The sequence below is a fragment of the Pipistrellus kuhlii genome, unplaced genomic scaffold, assembly GCF_014108245.1.
Source record: "Pipistrellus kuhlii isolate mPipKuh1 unplaced genomic scaffold, mPipKuh1.p scaffold_m20_p_9, whole genome shotgun sequence".
NCBI lineage: Eukaryota > Metazoa > Chordata > Mammalia > Chiroptera > Vespertilionidae > Pipistrellus > Pipistrellus kuhlii.
In genome coordinates this window covers 12,525,102-12,551,248 of record NW_023425595.1, presented here as the reverse complement: position 1 = coordinate 12,551,248, position 26,147 = coordinate 12,525,102, and the positions used below count along the sequence as shown (strand labels likewise).

The 26,147-nt window shown below is 44.9% G+C and overlaps 2 protein-coding genes across 16 annotated transcripts in view; one reads left to right on the top strand and one right to left on the bottom strand.

Moving 5' to 3' along the window:
- The window catches only part of STX3 (syntaxin 3), a 44,946-nt gene extending 21,682 nt beyond the window's left edge, over positions 1-23,264 (bottom strand). For 12 of the 15 annotated variants that reach the window (XM_045577938.1, XM_045577939.1, XM_036428589.2 and 9 more), the window contains exons 1-2: positions 23,122-23,264; positions 7,746-7,829 (exon numbers count right to left, since the gene is read on the bottom strand). In XM_045577938.1, coding sequence (XP_045433894.1) covers positions 7,746-7,829; positions 23,122-23,151 — 114 coding nt within the window. In that variant the 5' untranslated portion in view covers positions 23,152-23,264. Of the gene's footprint in view, positions 1-7,745; positions 7,830-23,121 lie in introns of those variants that run through there. The other 3 variants (XM_036428591.2, XM_036428592.2, XM_036428595.2) reach the window with 3 other exon arrangements.
- LOC123651910 (translation initiation factor IF-2-like) lies at positions 22,954-25,927 on the top strand. Its single transcript, XM_045577943.1, has 2 exons — positions 22,954-23,817; positions 25,210-25,927. Exon 1 carries the CDS (start codon positions 22,975-22,977, stop codon positions 23,620-23,622), a length of 648 nt encoding a protein of 215 aa, XP_045433899.1. The 5' UTR covers positions 22,954-22,974; the 3' UTR covers positions 23,623-23,817; positions 25,210-25,927.
- The last annotated feature ends 220 nt before the right edge of the window (positions 25,928-26,147 follow it).

The following is a 26,147-nucleotide window of genomic DNA, read 5'->3' as shown; positions in this document are numbered from 1 at the left end:
GAAAATTTGATATATTACTCTTCAAGGAGCCTGCAACCAGACCACATGGAAATAAACATACAGCTCCCACCACCAACACACACAAATATGTACATGTTGTATAAGCAAAAGTTTAGAAAACACATTGGAAGAGAAGGGTGAACACAGTCATACATGTATATGTGAGTGTGGTTTCTTGGCTTTGGAAAACAAATAAACATTGACGAGAAGGGTCAGAGAGAGAGCTCTCAGTCAGCCAAGCATCAGAAGTCAAATCCCTTAGGAGCTTTATCAAGATTGGGACTAGTGTTTCAACTCTCTCCTATGAATGAAAAGAAATTAATGAACTCAGTTATACTGACCAGTGAAAACTAGTATTTCAAATCATTCAGTGTATTTGGGCTTTGCAACATCAAAATTTAGTCAGGAAAACAAAAACATCTAGTTATTTTAATTGAAGTAATAGAATGAAAGCAGGGTATTCTTTACACAGAGATGGAAGGGCCAAAAAGAGGATGGTAAGACACTGAAAATTAACTATGGACAAAGATGGGAGCCAGACCACTGTGAATGGGAACAAGGAGGCAAGGTCTGTTGAGTGAAAGCTGAAGCCTGAGAGAAACATGTCTGAGGAGGAATACCATGGCCTCTTCCCTTCTCTTGAGTCTTCTGCCAGAGCCAGTCCTTCCCCTAGGTCAAAAACACCAAAGCCAGTTGGCAAGGGAACCTGGGAAATGAGTTCCCTGCAATGCAGGGCAGAGCACAGGAAGGGCGGCGAATGGACCTGAGAGCAAATAGGCAAATGACTGGCAAGGGCTTCCTGCCTGCCTTTTGGGGAACTCAGAAATGCAGAACCTACCAGCTCCCCTGGTCATTCAGTCTACATACAGAAAGAATCAAGGAGTATTTTGCCTGCTATATTTGATGTAATGCCTGCATTTCCAGTCACACTCATTTTGAGGTTCTTAATGTTAACAAAAATCAAGCCCACCTAGCAAATCTCTATGCTTTTAAGACTGCTCACCCCACAGTTCTCTAACCAGGCACGCTCCACACTCCAAAGCCCCACGGCACTTTGCCCACACTCCACCCACTCTCACTTCTCCCAGTCCTGACTCAGATCTGCTCAAGAACCGGGGCTGTCTTGTTCCTCTTAGAAAACTTGACATCCATCATTGTGCCCAGAATGTGTCATTTCATAGAAGTTTGTTCAATTAGTAAATAAATGGGCGTAAGTAACTGCAAGAGGCAGGCATACACCACTGCAGAACTGTCTCATCGACTTTTTTAAAGCACATCCAAAAAAAAAAAACTTTCTAATAACATTTTCCAAAATGTACTCATTCGTCCTTGTTAAAAGATGTTACACATTGAAAAGGTTTCTTTGCAAAAGTAGGCAAGCAAAGCAGGTCTCTTTATTACAGGACTTCTTGGAGCCTTTAATAAGTTAACGTGCACTTTACCTCTCCATGGTAGGAAGGAACAGGAAGCATTTCTCAGACATATTTGATCACAGAAGTCTTTTTTGCATCTCATAATGCCATCCATGACAAGCACTCTGGCCCACCAAACACCCACATGGCAGGCCCTTCTCGTTACCAGAACTCTATTTTGTTTGGGCAGCAATGCAGCCTTCCCCAGAGGATGAATCACAATAGGTTCTACGGCCATCCTGACAATCCTGTCTCTTTGTGAAGGAGTCACTCTCCTGGCCTCCCTTCTAGCCAGGACTGGCCACAACCATGTGATCCATTGCTGGCCAATGGGCAATAAGGGAAAGTCAGGTTGGAGGATTTGAGTCATTTTCTTCCCTGATAAAAGCATCTTTGAACTTTTCTAGCTGCTCCATTTCTCACTTCTTGTGAGGTTGGTATAGGACAATGCCATATGCAGCTGTGACTATGGTGGTTGTAGAACATGACTCAAATTATTGGGTCGGCAGCTAAGTAATTGCGGGTTTCACACATATATGGCTTCAGTTGAATTTTTAGGTTTGCAGACGTAGTACAAATGTAAAACACATTTTGTTATTTGATAGTTGGCTATTCAGCTGTTAATCAGTAAAAAAAGTTTTTTGATCTGTTTTGTAGTTTTCGTTTGGCGTTCGTTGAAAAATGGAAAATCAAAAGGAACATTTTCGTCATATTTTGCTTTTTTATTTCCGCAAAGGGAAAAATGCATCGCAAGCTCATAAAAAGTTATGTGCTGTTTATAGTGACGAAGCCTTAAAAGAACGGCAGTGTCAAAATTGGTTTGCCAAATTTCGTTATGGTGATTTTTCACTCAAAGATGAAAAACGCTCTGGTCGTCCAGTTGAAGTTGATGACACCCTAATCAAAGCAATAATCAATTCGGACTGTCACAGTACAACACGTGAGATTGCAGAGAAGCTTCATGTATCACATACATGCATTGAAAATCACTTAAAACAACTTGGCTATGTTCAAAAACTCGATACATGGGTTCCTCAGGAACTGAAAGAATCACAGTTAACGCAACGCATTAGCAGCTGCGATTTGCTAAAGAAATGTAATAAAAATGATCCATTTTTAAAACGACTGATAACTGGCGATGAAAAATGGGTTGTTTACAACAATATCAAGCGGAAAAGATCGTGGAGCAGGCCAGGTGAACCAACTCAAACAACATCAAAAGCTGATATTCATCAAAAGAAGGTTTTGTTATCAGTTTGGTGGGATTACAAAGGAATTGTCTACTTTGAACTCTTACCACCCAACCGAACGATCAATTCTGATGTCTACATTGAACAACTAACGAAATTAAACAATGCAGTTGAAGAAAAGCGGCCCGAATTGACAAATCGAAAAGGTGTTGTATTCCATCATGACAATGCAAGGCCACACACATCTTTGGTCACTCGGCAAAAATTAATGGAGCTTGGTTGGGATGTTTTGCCACATCCACCATATAGTCCTGACCTTGCACCATCTGATTACTTTTTGTTTCGATCTTTACAAAACTCCTTGAATGGTAAAAATTTCAATAATGATGATGATGTCAAATCGTACCTGATTCAGTTTTTTGCTAATAAAAACCAGAAGTTTTTTTAACGTGGGATTATGATGCTGCCTGAAAGATGGCAAAAGGTCATTGATCAAAATGGGCAATACATTACAGAATAAAGTTATTTAGTTCCATGAAAAAATTGTCTTTGATTTTCTTTAAAAAATCCGCAGTTACTTAGTTGCCGACCCAATATTTAATGCCCCTCCCATTCTTTAATGCCTCTCCCCTTGAGAGGTGGTATTCTATGTATTGCCCTTTTGAATCTGCTTCAACAACAGAGTGCAGCACAAGTGACTTCTATAGCTGGAACACTTGCCTCGGACCTCTCCATGTACCAACCTCACACCCTGACTTGGTGGCGCTGAGAAATCCAAGCCACAGAAAGAAGTCAAGTGTAGGCACTCCAACTGATAGGCTCTGCTGAGCCTTCCTGAGTCCCTCTAGTCCAGGCACCAATGTTAGAATACAGAAGTCTCTCTCATTGTTAGAATAAAGATTCCTGCCTCTAGCTGTTCAAGTCTTCACAACTAAAGCTCCAGAAATTGTTGGACAAACACAGCTATCTCCACTGTGTGCTGTATGAATTCCTATTCCACAGACTCTATCAGAATCACCAAAAAGGTTGGTTACACCACTAATGGTTACAGCAATTTGCTGTAATACAAACAGATTCCATCTCTCAATCCTAAGGGAAAAGCCAAGAGGGTCAGAGAGCTATTGACCTAGAACCCCAACACCCCTAACCCGCTGTACCACCCCTAACTCCAGACTTGTCCACATGTGAAATCACGCATGTCTTTATTGCTTAAGCCATAGTTACTTAAAGGCATCCCTAAGTGACACACCATGCTGCCCCTCAGTGACCCAGATTCAGGCTGGAGTGCTCCTTTTCCCCATGAGCTGTGCATGGAAACTTACTGATATTTCCTTTTCTGGCCTCTCCCCCTCCACACACTACCACCAGAATAATTCTCTAAAACACACTTCAATCCCATTATTTCCTTGTTTAAAATGTTCAAAGACTCCCCATTACTTTGCAGGAGTTCGCAGCGACAGCAGGCAACAGAAGCCTGAGCATTCCAGGCCCTCTGTGTCAAGTGTACGTGCAAACAACTCCCAGGTTCTCTAATAGGCAAGCCTAGTTTCAAACCCTTGAGGCCTGGCCTCCCCTCCCCTTTCCCTCTATCCCAACAGAACATGAGGCTTCCTCTTCTGTGCTCCCACTTTACTATCTTGTTGACACTTCTGTTACCATGTGACTTTTTAAATTTTTCTATCACCCTCACCAGACAAGAAACCACCAGAAGGCAAGACTCCTGTCACACAGAAGGTTCTATCCCAGTACCTAGCACACTCTCTGGAAGATACTGGCATTCATGTCTTCCTATGATTAGATGAATGGATGAATGAATATAGAACAATAAACCACTCATCTTTCTGCCTTCTTAGGTATGTTCTGTTTTCCCTGAAACTATGCGCGCGCTCTCTCTCTCTCTCCAACTGAGCAAACAGACCAAGGAAAATACAGACAACTGCAAATTAGACAGAAGTCTGAGGTTTATCATTTACTAGACCTTGGCTTGCCCAGCCAAGGAGGCCTGAAAACTCAAGGACCAATTCTCTTATCTAACAATCAAGAAGCTGGAGAAACCACTGGAGTTTCACAGTGCAAAGCACATTTTGAAACCATCCTGGTCCTGTAACTTCATCCACATCTTGCAAATGCCACTCTGACCACCTGTGATTCGCACTATTGGTCCTCAGCAAATAACCAAGTGTGACTTACTCACTAGAATGAGTCCAAAAGGCAGGTCTTATCACAAGAGTGCCTTCCCCAGAAACTGACTTAGCTAGATGCTGCAGGGAGTAGGGGGTGTATTCCTCAGTCACAAGCAAAAGGAAACCCTCTTCTTTCGCTAAATCCCATTACCTGGAATGTACTTTATTTCACTTTCAAGGATATTTCTAGACCATAGTCTATAAAATCAATTGAGTGGTTTACTTACTCAAAATACATTGGGGAACATGACAGTAAAAAGGACCAAAATTACTGCAGACATACTTAATGTATGTTAGGTACCATGCTAAGTACATCACATACTTTCTCATTTTATTGATTTTTTAGAGAGAAAGAAACTGATTTGTTGTCCACTTATTTACTCATTCATTGTTTAATTCTTATATGTGCCCTTACCAGGTATTGAACCCACAACTTTGGCATATCAGGACAACACTCTAACCAACTGAGCTACCTGGCCAGGGCTCATTCTATATTTATAATAACCAATAGGTAATACCACTATTCTTATTTTAGAAGAAACTGGGCTTTTTGAGCAATTAGACAACTTTCCCAAAGTTCAACAGCTAGTTATGGGCAGAGCTGAGATTTAGACCAGGTTCTGCAAGGGGGCAAAGACTGTATGATCTCTTTCCATAACTCTCTTGCTCTTGCCTCTGCCCCACTCCAACACTTATCCTGTCTGTGCTTTACCTAATGAGAAAGAAGGAAGATAACATTCACCTGTGCCCACACCAAGTACGTTCTGAGTGTTAGCTCCTTTAATCCCTAAAAATCTGTGAGGTGGATATTTTTCTCCCCATTTCACAGATAAACCTATTGAGGCTTAGAGAAGTTCAGGAATGTGCCCAAGATCACAGCTCTTGGCAAATAAGAAATTAATTTCAAATATCATACTCTTGCCCTAGCCGGTTTGGCTCAATAGAGTGTCAGCCTGCAGACTGAAGGGTCCCGAGTTTGATTCTGGTCAAGGGCACGTGCTAGGGTTGCGGGCTCGATCCCCATTCGGGGGCATGCAGGAGGCAGCCAATCAATGGTTCCCTCTCATCAATGATGTTTCTATCTCTCTCTCTCCCTCTCCCTTCCTCTCTCAAATCAATAAAAACATTTTTTTTAAAAGATCATACTCTTCCACCGCACCATGCTGTCCCCTTCTCCACCCTAAATATGTATGATAGGGCTCCTTTTTTTCTAAATGATAGAATAGCATGTGACAAAGAAAACCCACCATCTCCCACTTCACAAGTAATATTGCCTCTCAGAGCCCCTCTGATGTAAGAGAAGAAGCCAAACACTGTCATTGGATAAGATCCCTTTCCCTTATCCCTTGTTCCTTATTCCTTATCCCCTTTGATTAAGTTATTTAATGTATCTGGTTTCCCAAGGCAAGATCAGAAGGACAAGCACCAATGACATAAACATCTTCTGGAGTCCACTTTCACCAGTGAACAGACAGACATATTCCCTTCATGATCCAGGGACATGTAGAACAATACTGAACTCACAAAACCCAAATGTTTGATCTCACTATGACTTCTCAACCTGAAGGACACACCCACCCATGGGGAGGGTGGGGATCTGTGGAATGTTCACAGCCAACTTCCCAATCAGGCCAGCACACGCTCACCTCCACTCACTCTTACACCTGCCTATTACACTCACACATGAACGGACCTGAACCGTCAAGCCTCACTCCACTCAATTTAGACAAGAACTAGAGGTTGGCTTTTCCAAATCCATAAACTACAGGGTGGGAAGCACCGCTTGCTCTTTGCAAAAGAACCCGATGCTCCTTGTCTTCTTTCCAAAAAATTTAAAGCCAGAAAAAAGAAGCCGTAGTATGTTGGCAAAAACTTCAGTGACTGAACTGTCTGTGGTTTTGTTCTGTTCTTTTAACGTATCATTATTGAGCACATATATCTCAGATGCTACACTGAATGTATGAGAAACATTATCCCATTTAATCCTGATAATAACCCTCTAGTCTAGAGAATGACATTACTCATCCCAATCTACAGGTAAAGAAACCAAGCATGCTAAGAAGCATGCACAAGATCAACAGCTGGTCAGAAGCAGAGCTGAGATCTGAACCCAAGTTCACCTGACTCCCCAAGACACACTATGCCCCACAGCTTCCCAGCATTATTTACTACAGCACCTTCCCGACAAGGACCTGCAAAATCAAAGAGCATGTGAAACTGTAGACATGGGCAATCCCTCTTGGCCCCTATTCAACTTCAAAAACATAAATTGGTGGTTTCTTGGTTTCTCTGTTATCACTAGAATTAAGTCAAAGGAACTGTGTTTTTTGAAACAAATCTGACCTATATGAATCACAGGCCTGAAAATGCAATGTGTTTTATACTCATGGCTGGACCCCATGATTGATCCTGTATTAAAATTATGTAATTTAGGCTGCCTCAAAAAATATATCACTAAAATGTTGTCATGTAGCCTAAAACTTTAAAAGCACCTCTTCAATCACATATAATTTACCTTGTGCTGAAGTTCTCCATAGATTAAAAATCCAAATCCTGCCCTTGCTGGTTTGGCTCAATGGACAGAGCATCAGTCTTTGGATTGAAAGGTCCCAGGTTCAATTCTGGCCAAGGGCACATTCCTGGGTTGCGGGCTTGATCCCCAATAGGGGGCGAGCAAGAGGCAGCCAATCAATGATTCTCATCATTGATGTTTCTCTCCCTCTCCCTTCCTCTCTAAATATCAATAAAATATTTTTTTTAATAAAAAAAAATAAAAATCCAAATCCACCCAAGTAAGTCTTTGAGAGATTCTCCTTGTTATGTCTCAGTCGCACCACCCTTCCCCAGGGAAAGAGTGACTTTCTTTGCTACCCTGGAAAGATCTGAGGGGTTTTATTCTTTACTGAGGAAGCTACATTTTCTTATGTACATTTAGGAAAAGGCACTGGACAGCAGCCTACCTCAGAGAAGAACTCATCCATGAAGGCTGTGTTGTCAACGGCAATCTCGACCTCATCGGCATCATCATCCTGTGTCAGCTGCTTCTGGGAGAGACACAAAGGAACAGGTGAGACAAAAAAGCACAAGAGCTCGCTAACAGTGCTGGATGCTAACTAAGGGCCTGGAGATATAGCTACCTTAATCACTTTACACATATAATCTCCTTGAAAACACAGGACAGCTCTGGGATGTGTCCAACTCCGAGGTCACCTGTCTGAATTTAAATCCTAGTTCCACCATTTGCTGATTTATTTTATTTATTTATTTATTTATTTATTTATTTATTTATTTTGCAGGGTGGGGGAGGCAGGGACAGGCAAGTTACCACCCTCGCTGTGCCTCAGTTTCCTTATCTGTGAAATGTTAATAATAACACTACTTACTGCACAGCATTGTTTAATAAATCAATGAGATGATAAATATAAAACACTTTGGCACAGTGTCTGGCACAGTGCTCAATATCGCTAGGTTTGGTGGTGATGGCAGTTGGTGGTGGTGTCATTACCAGTCAGAGAACCAAAAACAGAGAGGTTAAGTAACTTGACCAAAGTCGCACAGGTAAAACGTGAAAACAGGCAGATTCTAGCCCATCGGGGACTTGGAGCCCATGTTCCAACCCTTTCTGCAGTGTTCAAATGCATGACCCACCCTACCAGGGACCTCTAACAGTTTCTAGCCACAATTCCTCCAAATACTAGTCGCAAATTCTCACTGTAGGAGTGAAGATTTGCCTGTTTTCTGAAACCACTTATTGCAAAGGAAACAACACTTTGTGTTGTTCCCTGTCAGTATTCATGTTTATAAGGAAAAGGAAGCTCTACCCCCAGCCACCTCCAGGGATCCCACCTTTCTTAACCTTATTTAACTTCCTCTGAAAAGTCACTGAATGGCTTTCTAAAGGAAGGGCTTCCCTGCTCACCAGCACCAAGGGCCTGAGCTTCTGCTAGGTGCTTCTCAAATTTTCTTCTCAGATCACTGCTGCATTGCACACTGCCTATTTCCAAGCACAGACGAAGAACAGGGTGTTGGGGGATGAAGGTGGGAGGGGTACATCCCCTACCCAGCTCCTTCACAACCTTCAGTGGCCTATGGCCTTGCCTTATAAGCCAGAACATGTCACTTGCAAACACTCAAAACTCCACAGGCAATGAGAGCCATTAGGGGGGTCTTCCCCAGCTATCATCTCCCTGATCTACAGCAGAAGATGGAGATATTGGGACTTCCCATCAAAATTTGGGGGCTCTCTAGACATTCAGGGAGTCTCTTTTGACTGGCGCCCCCATTATTTCATTTTGTGGCTCAACTGGAACCATCAGCCACCCAAGTTTAACAGCCACATTTACTCCATTCAAAGGAGTTAAATTTGAGGGGTTGCTACAGCCCTCACAATTACCTTCCTAAAACTAAAAACTGATCATGTCCTTCTGCTACTTAAAGTCATTCAATGACAACTCACCTCCTAGGACTAATAGTCCCAATGCCTAACAGAGCATGGGGCCCTTTAAGATCAGGCCCCACCCACGTTTCTCCCTCTGTGATGCACTCTCTAGGCCAGGCACTCTTGCATTTCCTGGACACATCACTCTTTCATATTGCTGAACTGTCACACAAGGACTTCCTCCTGAAATGCATTTGTCCAGTTGGCAAACTTTTACTTAGCCTTTAAAACTCAATCTCCACCTTTGTAATAATATGAACAATAAAGATTGATTTTAAAAAAAAGAAAAGAAAAAAAAAGAAATAAAGAGAACTAAAAAGTTAAAAATAAATAAATAAATAAATAAAAATAAAACAGTAAAAAAATAAATAAATAAATAAAACTCAATCTCCAACAATCTTATCTGTCAACCTTACTGACACTTACCCACATGCACAACTTAAAAGCTCCCTAAACTACTCCCAAAGCAGCCAACACACCCTACCGTTAATTACCCCTTCATTTATCTGTCCTTCCCCCACGGACTATAAACTTCTGCAGGGTCAGGGTCAGATCTATGTATCCATTAGATCTCTTGAGTGTGTGTGTGTGCCTGCCCAAAACATCTTCCTTTGTGTAGATAGCCCTCACCTTTCCACATGATTCTGGGAAGGTTTCTCAGTCATCACCCAGACACCCTGAGGAATTTGAATTGTGAGGGGAACAGAGCACAGTCTAGATTTCTGCTAGATTCCCAGAGCTACCCTGGTTCTGTCCTTCCCAAGCCACCCCCTGACTTAGAACAGGTTCTCCAGACTTCCCCAGTGTTCTTTCAATTAGCAGAACCATATTATTCTAATATTTTTTAATTCATTTGGCCAGAATCAGCTGTTGTCACTTGCAATTAGAGCAACAAATGGCAGATCATAAAATTCAAGGAAGAGGGTCAATCTCACAGGTGACCTGCTTAAAGTGGTTATCTGGAGTCATGTAGCACTGGGAACTACCACCAAGCTTCTGCAGAAGGGACTTAGCAGAGCTCAGGGCTGGGGCTCCTTCCCTTGTGACCCAGCCATGACCTAACAGACCGAGGCCTCAGGGACCCCAGGGGCAAGGGAAGCACATGGTGCCCGTTATCTTCAGCCCACATGACTGAGCACAGCCAAGAAGAGAACTTCAGCATCTTTATCAAAGAATCAAGGCGTGTGGTAATAGAAACGCTCCAGTAGCTGCAACATTAGCCACAGTATTAAAAAAACCAACGTATGTGAGAACCATGTGCCCAACCGCCCACTTCCTCTCCCCACACCCTAACTCAAGCCCCCTGCTGCTTCTCCCACGAGGAGGTGGGAGATAATGGCAGTGACTTAGGCACCACTAAGCTAGAACCCAGAACTTACCACCTTCCTCACTTCTCAAATGTGTTCCAAAATTCGGTGAGGACAGCCAGGACCATGACCTCCTCTCTGAGCAGAAAGTGGAAAGAGTTCAGGGGCCCAGGTCTCAATATGAAGTAATTTAACCTGTGATTCCTCTCACTCAGCACTCACTGCCTTTCTCTCCACTGCCTCTCTCTAGAATACTTAAGTCTATCGGACTCTTCATCAGCTCCTTTAATAAAAAAATAATTGCTACACAGAGCCACTGATAGGTGCTAGGTAGCCACAACACTACCGTAGTTGCTTTACATAAACTATGCCAACAAAAGCCACCTAAATTCTGAAGTTGAGAACCTGCAGGTCAGAGAAGTTCTATGTTATTCAAGGTCTCCAGCTATTGGTTTTCAGAGTCGGGGCTCAATCTTAGGTTGTCTGTCCCAAGCCCTTGCTTATTCCACTGCACCCTGCTCTAAGCAGCCTATCATCGAAGCAGCCAGGGGCCCAGGAGAGCAGCAGCCCAGCCCTGCAGAAAGCACCCTTGGGAGAGAGGAGCTATGGACGTGTAACACTTGTCTCCGTTAAGCCTTGATTTTCTCACCAGGAAAGGAGCTTAGCTTTGCAATTGGCTTTTTGGAACCTCAGGACACCTCAGAAACCACCCAGGGAAGTAAGGGAAAGGGAGTCAAGCAGGTGGGTCCTCTCACCCTGGTCAATCTGCATAACCTCACTTTTACCTGCTTTACACATTGGGGTTGGATATAACATTTCATATGAAGACAGAGTCCTGTTGTTAAGAGAGGGAAGAAAGGAAGAAAAAAGAAAGAAGAACAGAAGAAGGCAAGCTTAGCTAGCCAGCTGGGAAGTCACGGAAGTTAATGAACGGGTGGCTTCTAAGAAAAGAGAACAGGGAGGGCCCTCGCTCCTCTCCAAGTTAAAACATGGCCGCAGGCCCGGCTGGTGTGGCTCAGTGGTTGAGTGCTGAACTGTGAAGAACCAGGAGGTCATGGTTCGACTCCCAGTCAGGGTACAGACTCAGATTGCAGGCTTGATCCCCAGTATAGAGCATGCAGGAGGCAGCCAAACAATGATCCTCTCTCATCATTGACGTTTCTATCTCTCCCCTCTCCCTTCCTCTCTCTGAAATAAAGAAAAATATAATATAAAAAGAAAAAGGAAGCAAAAACACAGCTGCAAAGAGGTTAACCTCATCAGCAATTCCATAAGGATCATTACAAATCAGAAGAGCAAGACAGGGACAAAGAAAGAAAAGAAGTGACAAATAAAGAAAAAGGAAGCCTCCCAAATTAAGAGGACATGATTCAGAGGCTCCCTGATTCTCTGCCTGCCACAGGTGCTAGACCCCCGGAAGGCCAGAGGTTTCCAGCACAGACAGAAGGCCCAGGAGCTCTTGGGAAGTTTCAGGGTGATGGAAATAATGATAGAGGGGAAGGGACCAACAGTCTAAACTAGGAAGGAACAACACTGGTCCTTAACTTCCCACAGCAGGGTATTAAAGGATTGTGGCTAGCGGGGGTGGTAGCCCTCCTGACACAAGCGGATGATCACAAATTCTTGCTCCTCTTCCTCTCCATATTTAAACAGCTCTTTGCTTAGATACATACTCTTCTTTTTAAACCCAGATTTTCTCCCAAAAAAATTGATGCAAAGAGGCAATGGCATGATTTTTCTTGTCCCTGCTCCTTACTTTCCCCACCTGCCTCCCTCTAGGATAAGGGTCTGTGGATTCAAAGATGAACGTCACCACTTCCAAAAATTCCAAACATACACACACACACACACACACACCACAACACACTGCCCAACATCTGGTTTTTCCTGTCCCTCTTCTTTAATTAAAAGAAGCCAGAAATTCTGAGTAAGCCTGTCAGCTCTCAATAGGCACTCAGTGCTCTGTTCCCCATTTAAAGAGTCAGATGGCAGTTTTCCAACGCCCAGTTCTCCCTCCTACACTGTTTTTTTCTCATTCGCTGAAACCCTCCCAGAGGGACCACTTCCCCTTTCCGCTGAAAGGCATCTTCCCCAACACACTTGTAAGATGAATCAAGAAGAGACATACAGACAATGAACCCTAGGTGAGGCTCATACTTTTACTTTCCAGATGTTCAGTGGAACATTTGGAAGCAAAACCGGCCCTTTTTGGAAGATGAAGACACTGGGGAATTAACTCAATACCAATCAGCCCAAGGCCAGCAAGTTGGTGGACAACTGGACAAAAACCAAAGTCCAGCCGGACCGGTTTGGCTCAATGGATGGAGCGTTGGCTTGGGGACTGAAGGGTCCCGGGTTCGATTTTGGTCAAGGGCATGTACCTTGGTTGCGGGCATATCCCCAGTGGGGGGTGTGCAAGAGGCAGCTGATCGATGACTCTCTCTCATCGATGTTTCTAACTCTCTATCTCTCTCCCTTCCTCTCTGTACAAAATCAATAAAATATATTTTTTTAAAAAGTCCCTAATGACCCCACCCCATGCCTTCTGCCATAACAATCACACTACTACACAACATATGTGTGTTTGGTTGCAGACACTCTTGCGGTTTCAAATATATTATTGGTTCTCATGTCATCCCTAGGAGAGACAGATATTACTTTCTCCATTTATAGATGAGGTAATTACTTAATTAGGTTAAAGGACTGTGCAAAGTAATTCAGCTACTAATGGTGGCATGAGGACTCAAAAGCAGGTCTGTGGGAGCCCAGCACCCTGTTCTTACTTTCTACACTCCACCTGAAGATACCCTTCCCACTCTGGTTTGATAACACACCTCGTTAACTTCAGAGGATGCTGCAATGTCAATATAGTAAATAAACTGGATTAATATATATCATGAGTGAAAAAGATACCAGTGCATATAATCCTTGAATGTGCATGTATGTAGGAGACACAGAGATACAACTGAATTGTGTTCAGATTGATGGTCAGGGCACATGCCAGCATTTCAGGCTAGATCCCCAGTGTGGGGCATGCAGAAGGCAGCAGATCAATGATTCTCTCTCATCACTGATGTTTCTATCTCTCTCTCCCTCTCCTTTTCTCTTCCTAAAACCAGTAAAAATACATTTTTTTAAAAACAACACATATCCTCAGGTTGAATGTCAAAAGAATTTAATAAAAATCTGCCCTAACCGGTTTGGCTCAGTGGATAGAGCATCAAATCAGCCTGCGGACTGAAGGGTCCCAGGTTCAATTCCGGTCAAGGAGATGTTGTATCCTGGTTGCGGGCACATCCCCAGTGGAAGGTGTGCAGAAGGCAGCTGATCAATGTTTCTCTCTCATCAATGTTTCTTACTCTCTATCTCTCTCCCTTCCTCTCTGTAAAATAATCAATAAAATATATTTAAAATAAAAATAAAAATATGTTGATGGAGGATGATTTGACTTTGGGTGGTGGGCACACAGTACAATACACATGTCTTGTAACATAGAAATCCACACCTGGAACCCATATGACCCTATTAACCAATGTCACCCCAATAAGTTTAGTTGTTTAAAATAAATAAATATAAATATTAAAAATAAAATAAAAAGCATCCAAGTTTCATCTCTACATGCCATGTCCATTCCTATTTGCTTTTGCTTCTCAAAATCTAGGCCTAGAGAAGGAGCAATGAAAGGAGATGGAAGTTCACCTAAACAAAGAAGAGAAAAGAACAAAAACACCCTCTAGGCAGATGTTATCTATACTCTGTGGTTAGAGAGGTTAATTCAGTGGGAATCGAAGCCAAAATTGAAAAAGATGGGACAGGCTGTTGAATACAATCCATTGTTCATGGTGCATTGACTTAGGTGGTGGGGTCACATAACCAACCACCACACCCACAACCTTCTCCTTCTCACTACAAGGTCCTATACAGAGTAATAGAGTCATTCATTCATTCATTCATTCATTCTTCCAACAGTATTCATTAAACATCTACCATCTAAAAAAAAAAAAATTCTACCATCTGCCAAGGAATAGTGCAGACACTGGAGACACACAGACCTGACTCAGCCCCGCCCGCTCCTGACCTCACTGTCTCGGATGGGAGGCACAGGCACACAGGTCATTACAAGTCCACGTACACAGGAACTGTACACCCAGGAGAGGAGGGAATCAGCCTCATCTGCATTCAAGGCAGAGCCTGAGGAAGACAGAAGCCTACTAGAGATGTATGCAGAGGTGACTCCTTGGGGAATTTTGAAGATGGAATGGATTCCCCCAAGGAAAACTTCAGGAAGGCCATTATGGTGAGAAGACTATGCTTTTTTCCTGCTTTCTCTATGCTCCCAGGAGCCATTCAAATAGATTCAAAGAATACCTTCTGCTTCCTCCTGAAGCGTTCCAGTCTCCTTTCAAGCCTTCTTCCCCTTCTCCATCCTTCTTCACTCTTTTCTGACTCCCTCAACTTTCCCTCCCCCCAGCAACCTCACGGCCCCAATTTTCAAGGATATAGGAAGGAGGAAGGAAGTAATAAGGTCTCTATTCCATTCTTAGCCTTCTCCTCAACCCTTCCTTTCATTCAACCTGTCCCACAAGCCCCCTCATCCTCATGGTCCTTCCAGAACACTTCATTATTAGTTATAAAGAAAAGGGCTTAAACATAAGACGGGAAACCATAAAAATCTTACAAGGCTCCATAGGCAGCAAAATATCAGATATATGTGGTAGCAAGACAATGGGAACTAAGGAGAAAATAAACAAATGGGACTACATCAAAATAAAAAGCTTCTGCACAGTAAAGAAACCATCAACAAAACAACAAGAGTCTCCACTGTATGGGAGAACATATCTGCCAATGTTAGATCTGATTAGGGTTTAATCACCAAAATTTATAGGGAACTCATACAACTTAACAAAAGAAAGATAAACAATCCAATCAAAAAATGGGCAAAGGATGTAAATAGACATAGGAAAGCATGCTCAAAGTCACTAATCATTCGAGAGATGCAAAGTAAAACAACAATGAGGTACCACCTCACACCTATCAGAATAGCTATAATAAACAAATCAACAAACGACAAGTGCTGGAGAGAATTCGGAGAAAAAGGAACCCTGGTGCACTGCTGGTGGGAATACAGACTGGTATAGTAGCCACTATGGAGAACAGTATGGAGATTCCTGAAAAGGTTAAAAATGGAACTCCCATTTGACCCAGTAATCCCACTTCTAGGACTATATCCAAGAAAACAGAAACACCAACCAGAAAGAATATATCCACTCCTATGTTCATAGCAGCACAATTTACAATAGATAAGATTTGGAAGCAGCCTAAGTGCCCATCAGCAGATGAGTGGATTAGAAAACTATGGTACCTCTACACTATGGAATACTATGCTGCTGTAAAAAAAGAAGGAATTCCTACCATTGCAGCATCATGGGTAGATCTGGAAAGCATTATGCTAAGTGAAATAAGCCAGGCAATGAAAGAAAAACACCACATGATCTCACTCAGTTGTGGAATATAATGAACAACATAAACTGATGAATAAAAATAGATCCAGAGACAAAGAATCCTTGAACAGACCATCACACCTCAGAGGGAAGGCAGGGGAGGGTAAGGGGGGTAAGAGATCAACCAAAGGACTTGTATGCATGCATATAAGCATAACCAATGGACACAGACAGTAGGGAAGCGAGGGCATGTGCTGGGGGGGGGGGGGGGGGAGCGGCTGGGGATAGGTCAATGGGGGGAAAGGTGATGTATGTAATACTTTAATAAATAATTTTTTTAATGTTAGAAAGATAACATTTGTGCTAAGCGTTCTTCTAAGACACATGCTCTATATTTACTAAGGCACTTCATCTCACAACAACCTTCTGGGGACCTCCCCATTTGACAGCTTAGAAAACTAAACATAAAAAATGACCAGTAACCTGCTGAGATCATGCAGATGGTACGTGCCTGAGCCAGGACAGCCTGGGGAGCTGGTGGCAGGGCCCTGGTTCTCAACCATCAAGGAGTGGTGCCTTCTAACAGCAACCCACCCCAGCTGCAACATGCATCACCGGCCAGCAGAAACCCACTTCCAAAGCGCTAAATGCAGATGCCACCCCCTCAGGTGGTGAAACACAAAACTGAGAAGCTGTCACAGGCCAGGGGAAGCTAAGAAAACATGACAACTACACGCAGTGTGGTGTCCTAGGCTGAACCCTAGAAGAGAAAAAGGGACATTTGTGAAAACCAAGTAAACTCTAGATGTCAGTGAATAGTAATGTACCAATATCAGTTTCTCAGTGTCGACCAATGTACCATCGTAATTTAAGGCATTAACAATGGAGGAAACCAGGTGAGGGGTAGACAGGAACTCTCTGTACTATCTTTGTAACTTTTCTGTACAGCTAAAATTAGTCTAGAATTAAAAATAAATAAATAAAAGCAAATGTGATGCCCTAACCCAGACAACTAAACATACCAGACAGTATATAGTCCACTGATCTCTTTAGGGGGGAGGCTAAGTTTCACTCAGTCTCTAGACAGAGACTAAGTTATGTTGCCTTAGAAAGGGCCCAATGCCAGAAAACAGGCTGACTTAACAGTGGAGACAGTGGTGAGGGGAGGAAATGGCAGAGGGGCCTAATAGGAAGGTGGCTGAAGATCAAGCCCTCAGGGACTGGAGAGTCTCCAGGTAAGTTCATTGGCAGAACATCCCCATTCATCCACTGATGGTATGGGTGAAGCTGTGCTGGCTGTGGACTGGGAAGTGAACATACAGGGGGAAAGAGGCATTTGTGGTCTATGCTATCTCAGAGAGCAGGACATCATGGGGCAGGCAGCTTCTGAAATTAAACAGTGTGTAATTGCTTTTATGTATCAACAAAAATAGTTTGTGGAGGTCCCAGGAAGGCAGGATCTGCTCAGGATCTGCAAGTTTTTCTGCAGTGATGACATTGGAACTGAACCCTAGTGGATGTTTCAGATTTGGCCCGGGGGAAATGGAGCGGCCAGATTTCACATCTTCTCCTTCATTTTCTCCCTAACAAGAGCCACCTTCCATGATGTAATGGGCTGAGGGTTGGGATATAGCTAGGAGCCCTGAAACTCATCCATCCATGTCCCCGAGGGTGGAACCAGTGACTTCTGGCTCCATCAGCAAATGTATAGGTTCCCAGAGTTAATGCTGAACTTCAGGCAAGTAAGGATTCACCAACCCACAGGGAATGGAGTGGGAGGAGTAAGTCATAATAATGAATAAGGCATGTGTAAGGGCCAAGCTGTTGTTGACTAGTCAACAAATGTTTAATAGGTAACTAACTGCCATACAGAGTGCTAGGCACTGAGCCCCAGAGGAGTATGCCACTGCCTGTGCATACAGTAGTTGGGGAGATGAACAAATACAGTATAAGGTGACATCATAAAGCAAGGAAGAGAAACTTGTTCTTGATCCCACTACTTTTGAACTGGATATCTCAATCTACTCTGCGCCTCAAGCCTGTTACCTGTAAAATGAGAATGATATAACAGCACCTGGCCTTTCAGCATTGAGAGGATTAGAGACAAGGTATATAAGGCACCTAACACAAGTCCTGTCCTATAGTAGGTAGCTGCTCAATAAATGACTGTTGTTACTGCAGCTGATATGATGACGACAAGAAGTAATAGAGCCATCGATCTTAAAGACAAGAGGACCTAGAAGACTGAGTCCATCTCATAAAAAATAATAAATAAATAAATAAAAAAGGAGAAAAAAAAAGAGGAAGATGGGTTCAAGTCCACTCCATGGTAACAACTCCACTGACTTATTAGAAGAAAGGTATTTCACTGCAAAGCAATATACAGCCCATGAGGGCTGCTGGAAGGGAGGGAGAATATTGCCTGTGATGAATTTTGGCATGGTTTTGACAAAGGGCAACAGAACACTGGAAGGGAGGACACATGAACAAGCACTTCTTCCTCAGTGACTGCCAGTCCCCCACGACCCACACCCCCCAACTCTTCTACATTCACAGGAATATAAATAAAACTAATCCCCTTCTTTCATCCGAGCATTTTCTCTTCTGGCCTCCGGCTGATGGGTCTGTAATCCCTACCCAATCCCTGTGGCACTCATCTCAGCTCTGCTTCCCATCTGCTCACAGCAAAACAGCTCACCCAGAGAATGAACCCTCCCAGAGAGGGTTCTGAGAGAGGAGCTGGGGAAGAAATCACTGGCTAGTAGAGGTTTTATCACTGAAGGATGGGATCTCAACGTAGAGATTCTCAAGTAAGGACGTTAAGATTTGGTTATGATCCAAAGCGCCTGGCATAAAGTAGAGGCTCCATATATATATATATTTACAGAATGAATTAAGCTTTAAAGGGGAAGTTCAGGTCTATGTTTCCATGGGGCTGAACTAACACTATCATCCTGAGTAACTCTGATCCCAAAAACACACTATATCTTCAGATGGGGAAGGGACCAAAGACAAGCCCTTTAGGACACAAGACAGGACAGATCGAGCAAAAAGTAAGGTTGGCCTTTAGAGCCTCAGGCGGTTGATTTCATTAGATGTTGGTTTTGGAGGGGCCGGTACATCCCAAGTCATCTCTATTCCTCTGTAGATCTCCAACAGGGTCCAAAGTCCTTGACCTCTTTTCCATACATCACTGGCTTATCTATTATCATTGTCTACCTTTGATTATGGGGGTGGAGAGGTTTGTTTTCATAACTTACAGCCCTTTGTTTTCCCTAGATGGCCACTGACTCTTTAAGACCAGGACTTTATGTAATAATTCTCGCTAACATGATGCCCAGCAGGATGAGGTCAAAAAGAATAAGCATGAACATGCCCACCACATAGAGGTTAAAGAGCAACGATCGTAGTATATATGTGGGAGAATGCTTGAGAGAATTAAGGATCCTTGCCTTCCTTGGAAGACTTACGGAAGAACCTGAGCTTAAACATCACTTCTTCTGGGGAGTGTCCCCACTCCCTAATGCCCTGTCACCAATTCCTACAGGGTATTCCTGCAGTTTCACCACAAAGATGACATCACGTGTCTGTTTTTTGCGTGTCTCCCTGTCTGTCTGGGAAATCCCCAAGACCCAAGAAGATGTGCCAGTACCGTCCCAAGGACCTGGCACACAGTAGGTGCTCAGTAAATGTTTACTGAGTGTTTAATAGGTGACTAACTACCTATTAAAGAGGACCAGGCAAGAGGATCCTGGACAGCAATCATCTGGACTCAGCAGATCCAAAGTTCAGCCAGTGAGAAGTCAGCAGGACCCGCCCGCCTAGTGAGATAGGCAAGGGGTAGGCATTGCGCATTCCTGGCGAGCCTGTCCCAATCGCAGAAAAGAAGCTGACTGCTGAGAAAGCCCACCAGGAGGAGCACTGCAAGAGATCAGTCAGGTCTCGGGGCCATGGCCACAGGAGCGTGTGCCCTTCAGTGTGGAGGCTGCTCCCAACAGGGCAAGTTGGAGGGATTCTTACTTCCTGGGGTAGGTGATTATCAAGAATCACCTCCTTTCACCCTGTTAATGACCGGAGGGGAAAGGTAGGAGGATCCGCTTTACAGATGCAAGTCTGAGATCTAAGTCCTATAGACTCCAGAGCCTAACAGGTGCTCAGCACAGGCTCACAGGAAACATTTTACACAACCACATCTCCTCAGAGTGGATGGAGGGCTTTCAATTGCCTGATTTGCCTCCCCTTCTTCAAAGATACTCAAATCCCTACAACATACAGTGTTCCAACTAATTATTGCCTCCTCCCTCCCAAGCTAAAGGATTCACAATCTCTCCAGCCAGCCTCGCTGATCCTTGGGCAGCGCTGACCACTAAAAATGCTTTCGTGCAGAATCATAACTTCCACCCGTCAACTTCACATCTCCCTGTATCTATATAGAGCAAACCTAACCTTCCACCCATGACTGTCCTCCAGATCTCTGGAGGCGGTTATCAGCTCTCCTCCCCCAGGGTTTAGAAAGATGCCTCAGAAAGAGATTGCATAGGCTGCTCAGTGTGAAACTGGTTTCATGCTGATTAACAAATGTGTTTCCCTGATAAAAGAAATCAAGAGAGAAGATGATTATCTTATGGCAATGAGAGCTGTCTCTGTCCTGCAAGGGGGGGGGGGGGGGGGGGAGTAACTGGACTAGAAACCAAAATTTATAGAAACTTAACAGTCTTCAGGAAAACATTAATATTGAGATCAACCAAATTCTTTGTTTTACAGAGGAGGAACAGAGAAACAGAGAGGGGGGAAAACGACACAAAGGGCCCTAGCTGGTTTGGTTAGTGGATAAAGCGTAGGCCTGTAGACTGAAGGGTTCTAGGTTCGATTCCAGTCAAGGACATATGCCTGGGTTTCAGGCTGGATTCCCAGTAGGGGGTGTGCAGGAGGCAGTTGATCAATGATTCTCTCTCATCACTGATGTTTCTATCTCTCTCTCTCCCCCTCTCCCTTCCTCTCTGAAATCAATAAAAATGTATTTAAAAAAGAAAATGTCACAAAGGAACACAGTTACTAAGTACAGTTACTAAGTGGCAGAGTCACAACTAGACCCTTTGAACCTGCAGCCCAGTCCCACCCATCTCCCTGCTCCTAAGCCCTAGACCACTATTATTTCAGAACTGCAGTCCCATAATAACTGCATTTCCCTGACAGCTGCACTGTCTGCAGTCTCACTTGCACCACCACCCCAAGAAGGAAAGGGAGGAAACAGCATCAGCTCCCTGTTCCAGGGAGTAATAAGGAAGCTTGAATTTATACTTGGAATTCAAAGCTTGGTGAAGGTTCTTTGCTAGTTGTTGACAATGAGCTATTAAAAGAGGCCGTAGGGTATCTTCCTTTGGAAGTGGATCTCTAAGAAAAAGAAGGGAGCCGCCTCTGCCTGCTCTTCGGTTTGCACTGTTTTATGATGGCTGGGTGTGCTGACATGGGAAGACCTTCAAAACCAGACTCCTCTTCCCTTTCAGCCTCCCCAGCCAGCATGCTCTGGGACCTGGGGCATCCCTCCTACTCAGGCTGAGCTCTAGTCTCCTCTCCTACAAAAATAGTGGCGCCCTGCCAGCATGGCTCAGTAGTTGAGCTGCAATCTAAGAACCAGAATGTCACAGTTTGATTCCTAGTTCAGAGCATATGCCGGGGTTGTGGGCTCAATCCCCAGTGTGGGGCGTGCAGAAGGCAGCCGATCAATGATTCTCTCTCATCATTGATGTTTCTATCTCTCTCTCTCCTTCCTCTCTGAAATCAATAAAAATATATTTTTTTAAAAAATAATGGCAATATATTCTGCCCTGTGAGTAACCACTGCGAGGCTCGGATGACAGAAAGCAGGTAAGATGCAGAAAGGCTCACTCCCACAACTGTCCCTTCCCTTCTCTCCCTTCCTCACTGACCTGCCTCCTCTGCTGCCCTACTACCTGGAGCAGGTGAGAAAGGTCATGAAGATCTCACCCAAGGGACGGAAAAGGAAAACAACTGTGACCTCATCCTTGTATGAGGTCTCTATTTTTCCCAAAGTGCCTTAACAGTTAGTAGCATTATGTTGCCATTTACTAGTGCCCTATGTGCCACACACCACACAAGAGGGCTCTGCGTGCTCTCTTGGGGTTAGTCCTCACAACCACCCATCTTACAGATGACAATACTTGGACTCGGAAGTTAACGGATAGATAGCTAGTACTCCTGCATAAGCTCCCAAGTAGATGGACTGCTTTTGTCAAGAGCTAGATTTTTCATTCCATTAAGGCAGAGCCTGTGCCCATGGTTTAGCACTAGCCCTGTCCCTAGACGGCACTCAATAATTATTTGCTGAATGAGTCTGTGAACATCTTGACTCCAAAACCTATTATGCTTTAACACTTCTCTGTATTAAGTCTCATTATGTCATTTCATCTCCTAACAAATCTCTAAGGCACAAACATCCCCATTTGACAGATAAGGAAATAGTGGCTGGAAAGAGTAAGTAGCCTAAGACTTTACAGCCTTTTGTGCAGCAAGGCTGGAGGCAGGCTACCTTCAGATCCTTTGCCACCGCCACCGCTGTCCTGGGGATGCTGGGGGAAATTTAATAATTATAGATCCCAGAACTGGACCCATCTCCGCAGGTAACCAGCTCACAGGTCAGGAGGTCACTCAGAAGCCCTGAGCTGCTCCCCGGGGCGGGAGAGGGGGCAGGTGGGCTGGGTGCCCCTCAGGGGGGAAACAAGGAGAGGCAGCGGCCAGTCCTGGGCGCAGCGGGCAGGAGGTGACCCCGGACCTCACAGAGAGCTCGCCCAGGCCCAAGCAGCCCCCCGCGGACCCCAGCTCCGGACTAACTCTGTCCAGTTTGCGGGGGTTAGAGGACCGAAGGGAGGCAACAGGCTTCCAGGAAAATCGCAGTCCAGCGATGAATCACTGGCACATGATCCCGATGGGGGGGTGGGGAGGTGGGAGGGAGATGAGGGGGGGCGCGTGGAATGGGCGCGGGATGTGGCCGCGGCTGGCCGAGGGCAGGCCTGGCGCGGCCCCTCTCCAGCCTGGACTTGGGGCGAGAAGGGAAGTCCCTCTCCCGCGCAGCCCCACCCTCCGCAGCCCCGGCCCGCCGGGGGCTCCCGGGGGCGGCGGCGGGACTCACGGCCTTGAGCTGCTCCAGCCGGTCCTTCATCCTGGTGCCCGGGCGCCCGAGGCAGGTGAGCGCGTCCGGGGTGCCGCGTCCCAGGAGAGCTGCCGGAAGTGGCGGCCGGGCCGGGCCGGGCCGGGCCGGGAGCGGGAGGCGGAGGTGGGCGGCGGCGGCGGCGGCCGGCAAGGAGGAGCGTCCGAGGCTACGGGAGGCTCGGCCGCGCCGCCCCCTCCGGCCCCGCCGGCGCCGCGCGCTCCAGATCCGGCTCCCGGCCAGCGCGGCTCCCAGCGCCGGTGCGCCCGCCGGCCCGCCCCTTACCTGGGCCGCGCCCGCGCTCCTCCCTCCTTAAAGGGGCCGTGCCCGGCCGCTGCCCAGCCTTCCGTAGGCTCCCCCAGCTCCACCTGCTCCTCCTGCTCCGGCTCCTCGTCCCCGCGCCCTGGGGAGCGGAGAAGCCCAGGAAGAGGACCGTGCGCGCGGGTACGTCCCGCCGCCGCAGGGCGGAGGAAGAGCGAGTAGGTCTGTTGGACCCAAATTCCATTCGATTCCATTCGCTACCTGTGCCACGTTTTGTCTTAGGATCCGGCCCTCAAGACTTTCATTGCGGGGCGGGGACAGAGTATCGTAGACAAAGAACTCTGACCCAGTATGGTTTCTGCTATAATGGGTGGGAAAGGGACATTCTAATCACGTAAGTTGAACAGCTGATAGAAGGTAGTCCTAGCCCAGCCGAAACCTGTTTGGCTTCAGTGGATAGAGCGTCGGCCTGCGGACTAAAAGGTCCCAGGTTCGATTCCGGTCAAGGGCATGCACATTGGTTGCGGGCACATCCCGGATAGGGGGTGTGCAGGAGGCAGCTGATCGATGATTCTCTTTCATTGATGTCTCTAGCTCTCTATCCCTCTCCCTTCCTCTCTGTGGAAAATCAATAAAGTATATTTTAAAAAGAAGGTAGTCCTAGAGGAATTAACTGGAAGTGAAGCGCAAAAGGGCAGGCTGGAAGGAAGAATTCGGATTTCATGATGTAGGCAGTGGGAACCCTTCAAGAGACACGTTAGAGCAGTTCAATGCTGAAGTCAGAACACCTGCCACTGACAAGTTGTATAACTGATGAAATCACCATTTCTCTGGAGTGAAGGGGGTGGGGGCTGTTTCCATATCTACAAATCAGGGATAATACCCACTGTAACGGAGGAGAAATAATTGATTGGTAAAGTATAGAGCAAGATTGCAGGTAAAAATATTTTTATTGGGAAGTTTAAGCCGTTCTCGCTTCCTACGTGGTGCAGAGATTCCCAGGTGAGTTACACCTTCTGAAAAGGGGGCGAGGTCTGAACACTACCCTCTTCTCCACTCCCCCTTCTCTCTTCTCTATTTGTCCTCTTTCTTGGGAACAAATAACATACCCAACAAGAGTGGCTCTCCATAAATGGGACTGACAGTCTGAAGATTCATTTCTCAAGTCAAGAAAAGAATCTGCTCTATGCATTCAGGTTAAAGAGCTGTAATATTTTTCTTAATTCTAACAGACTTTTGCCCTCTTCTGCTATCTGAGCATGTGCTCCATGCTGATTTCATCGCCTCCCATAAAGATAGTTACAGTCTGTGAGTGGCCGTGCTATTTGAACCCTCTTTGGTTCTGAATGCTTCCTTCTACCCAGATGTTAGCTAGGTGGAGTTTCCCATCTGTGGCGCAAAAGGCGTCTGCGCCCCCTGGTGCCCATGCAGAGAAAAAGAGCATAATTCAGAGATACTATTATAGTATAGGTTGTCCCCCCAAAATGTATTCACCCTTTAACAGCTGATATTAATAGATTAATTTTGAAAATGAAATGTAAACACTGCCTTTATAATTATTCAAAGTGCGTGTATACATTTTTGGGACACCCTATATATCCCACCTCCTCTTAATCTTTGTTGGGAGAGCTAGATCCCCATACTTCAGGAAAAGGTCTCCTGACTCTAAACACAGCATTTTGCCACAAAACAGCTGTCATTTGCCATCACACAATCTATGTTCTCATCTTTCAAGTAAAAGAGATTATCAAAACTAATGATTCTCATTCTTCAAGGTAAAAAATATGTATTCTTTATTTTCATTTGTAGATCTGTTTTTGAAAGATGCTATATACTAACTATGTAACAAGAAATTTGATTTCCTCAAACTCAGATACAGAACACAGACTTGTGGTTGGGGAAAAGGAGCAAAATGGGTAAAAGTGATCAAGGGGTACAAACTTTTAGTTATTAGATAAGTTAGTTCTGGGGATGTAATGTATAGCATGGTAACTATAGTTATTAATACTATACTGTATATTTGAAAAATGCTAAGAGAACAAGTTTTCATCATAAGAAAAGTATTTTAACTAGGTGAGGTGATGGGTGTTAACTAAATTTGTGGTAACCATTTTGCAATGTATGTACTAGTATATATCAAACCATTGTTACATGCTTTAAATGAATATGTCAATTATTGCTCCATAAAATTGAGGGGACGGGACTTGGTTTCCTATGAAAGGAAGTAAGTACTTTCCATGAAGTAAGAAGAAAAAAAAAAGACCTTTTGGTTAGCTTGTGTGGTCATACAGAGATAACTATATGATTCCTTACTTCTTAAAACACTAAAAACTGTGTTAAAAGAGTCCTCTTAGCAGCAAGTGGAGTCCAGGAACTCAGGAAGGGAAACATCAGAGTTCTTTTATTATCACACGAGGGGCCCAGTGCATGAATTTGTGCACCTTAAAAGTAACTATAGGCTGCAAGGCTGTGGTGGGCACAGGGACGGGGTCTCGGCCCATCCTCCATGCCCCTGCCTAGCTCCTCCCACTGTGGCCCTGGTCCCCTGTCTGCCAGCAGCCCCACTCCCACCACCACCGCTCCCATGCACTAATGGTGCCAGCCCCCACTACTTTCTGATGGGTGCAGAGCAATTGGGGCCAGCACCAGCACTGGATGTGATTGGGGCTGGCGCCAGGCGCTGGCAGTAGGTGTGAGCAGCAGCTCCAGCACTGGCAGTGGGTGTGCTGGGTGGGACCACAGTATAC

Coding starts and splice junctions, on each gene's coding strand:
- LOC123651910 (XM_045577943.1), top strand. CDS start 22,975: ATGTGGCCGCGGCTGGCCGAGGGCAGGCCTGGCGCGGCCCCTCTCCAG.